This window comes from Palaemon carinicauda, chromosome 17 (genome assembly GCF_036898095.1).
Source record: "Palaemon carinicauda isolate YSFRI2023 chromosome 17, ASM3689809v2, whole genome shotgun sequence".
Classification (NCBI taxonomy): Eukaryota; Metazoa; Arthropoda; class Malacostraca; order Decapoda; family Palaemonidae; genus Palaemon; species Palaemon carinicauda.
In genome coordinates, this window is record NC_090741.1 from 67856882 (window position 1) to 67859536 (window position 2655).

The window sequence follows — 2655 nt, forward strand, 5'->3', positions numbered from 1 at the left end:
AATATCTTTAGTTTTTCAAATGAAAAATCTTATAACCTCACCATCCTTGTGAGCGAAGGAGGCGGGTTTCAGATGGAACCTGTAAGTCTACCTGCTGAATCATCAGCAGCTGTTGTCTGTCCCTTCTTGGTCCTAGCTTGGTTGGTGATCTTATGTATATATGGTTAGTCTCTAGGGCATTATCACTGTCCCTTGTCCCTGTTATTAAAGAGAGACTTTTAAACCACAAACCTTTAAGAAGAAAGTATATATCACATATAAGATTTACCCGAGACAATGAAACAAAGACATACAGCAATAAATAATTTATTCTAAACAAAGCTGCAATGTGGACTAGATTAAAATGTGTTTTAATGGCGATATGCATACAGAGTAATGTCTCAGATCACAGGCTGATACACATAACGAAGCTTGATTAGCATCACACTTTTATTACTCATGGTTCAAAAAAAAAAATGAAAAAATTGCGAAGCATCACACCTGATTATCTGAGCCACGTGAGAGAATGAGTGAGAAATGGTAATGTTTCTCGCGAGGAAGGTGAAAACAAATGGTCTTGAGATGCATGAAGATCACAGAATGACAGAATGAGTTTTACAGTGAAGTAAAATGTGTTGGGAGTGCCCTCAATGGCTGTCACGTGCAGGGAAGAAGCAGCGCTGATTAAAATTATATAAATTATTCTGGAAAATATTCTTGATTACAAAATGGAATATATAATTTTTTTTTTCAGTTTTTAAAACTTGTCTGTTCGACCTGTTTCGCCTGAGTCTTCCTAGTCAGCGAAGAACTTGTCTTTAAAGCCTACGAACTTGCACATCAGATCATAAGAAGAGATCAAATTAAAGTGGGGGACAAATTCTGGCCAATAGTCCTCTTCGTCAAGGGGATATAGAACATCTTCGATGGGGAGCCGGTATGGATGGAGGGACCACTTGGGTCGACTCGTTGGTGGTTCGACCTGCAGACGAGAAGACCAACACAGCGTTATCAATGCTCTCAACAGCGTTTTTAGGAATGTTCTCAACAGCGTTAGAGGGATGCTCTCAATACATCTACCAAGCATAAAGTCTTCCACGATGCCATCGCATGTGAGCGTGAGTCCATGGGATGAAGTTTCTCTGGCGAGCCAAAGAGTTGAGTAGTAATTTATTTGAGTGAAAAGGAAGCTGGGAGGAGGAGGACTACTGGTTATGAGGATGTGATTTCTCTCAAAGGTTTTAAACGGAGGAACTTGTCGATGAGGTCACGGTAGGCTTCCACGCCGAAATGAGGAGTCGTGCGGGACTCGTGGGGAGGTACCCAAATGCAATCCCAGCTCCAGGGGCTACGGAACCAGATGGGGTCCAAATAGCTCCACATTCTCTGCCGATAAAACCAAAAGTTTAGGAGTCGACTAGAGGTTTCATTGGGAGAGATTGATCAGTCAGTGTGTTCAATGTAACTGAGAAAGTTTGGCAGGTGTTTTCAAAAAAAGTTTATTGTGGTGGTGTTCAAAATGCTGTTAACTATTTGACAGGTGTAATTCAATGAATTAAGAGGACTTAATATAGGTGTTAGTTTTACAAGAAAAGTCTGATACATAAAAATTTATAAAAAAAAGTTAGAATATACCTTACAGGTGATCAAGATACTGGTACTTTAGCAGATGCAATTGGTGAAGTTTAGAATACGTTATATATACAGGTGTTAGAAATACTAGGAAAATTTAATTTGGCAAGTGGAGTATTTCGTTACAAGAAACTACCTGAATATATTTAATTAATACCCTCTATAACACTTGATATATTATAAATTACATGTTCTATAGCAATAAAATCTTCTGAGTTGCTTAAAATAATTTTCATGACGAAAAATCGAATGAATCTAAAGTTTGTACTTTTAGATAATTTTCTTCTGGTCTGCGACGTTATATAAAACAGGTGTATATCTAAAAGGGGCTATGGTCAGATTACTGGAAATGAATGCAAATATAGGTATATTATAGCTTAGTATTAATACGTTTTCCAAATGGAGAATAGACTATATTTTAATCGATTCATATTAGCTAATAAAGCAAAAAAATACCCTTGCATAACAATTGAAACCTTATCATAAGTCAAAAAAAGCATTCTTCTTCGACTATGACCGCCAGTTTTCTGGAATGACAATTGGGTTGGGCTCCTACTCTTGACCAAAGGAAATCCATTGACCAAAAACTGTACACTTAATCTCTAACCTTTAGATAGGAAGGGAAACTAAAGACTGTCTTCGTCCATGACCAGTCTAAGTATCAACTGTGTGAGTGTGTAACCTGTACAATGTAATATAATGGCATGTCTTTCATGCAGGTATTTCTACCACACCTGTGTTTATGGGACGCATGGGAAAACTAACTGAAGTAGGGGCTTAGACCCAGGAAGCCACACATGACATCATAGGATGACACGAGGTCGAAATGTTTGCGTCCTTCGGGCCAGATGGAACTTTCGTGCAGGGGCATTACCTCGTCTTCGACAGGAAGGCGGTAGGGATGCTTCAGGTGCAAAGGGATGCCCCTCCGTCCTTCTTCGGCAGGGACTCTCCTGGGAATATGGACCGGGTCTTCGTGCTCTGACACCGGCAGGGGGGCGTACTCTTTTGGGTTTATTTCCCTCGCTGGGGAAACCGAGGGTG

The 2655-nt window shown here is 39.7% G+C and overlaps 1 protein-coding gene across 5 annotated transcripts in view; it reads right to left on the bottom strand.

The window, feature by feature from the left end:
• Nucleotides 1-290: 290 nt before the first annotated feature.
• The window catches only part of LOC137656845 (uncharacterized), a 34105-nt gene continuing 31740 nt past the window's right edge, over nt 291-2655 (bottom strand). For 3 of the 5 annotated variants that reach the window (XM_068391187.1, XM_068391189.1, XM_068391188.1), the window contains exons 3-4: nt 2486-2655; nt 1046-1365 (exon numbers count right to left, since the gene is read on the bottom strand). The exon at nt 2486-2655 is cut by the window's right edge and continues 64 nt beyond it. In XM_068391187.1, coding sequence (XP_068247288.1) covers nt 1192-1365; nt 2486-2655 — 344 coding nt within the window. In that variant the 3' untranslated portion in view covers nt 1046-1191. Of the gene's footprint in view, nt 962-1045; nt 1366-2345 lie in introns of those variants that run through there. The other 2 variants (XM_068391191.1, XM_068391190.1) reach the window with 2 other exon arrangements.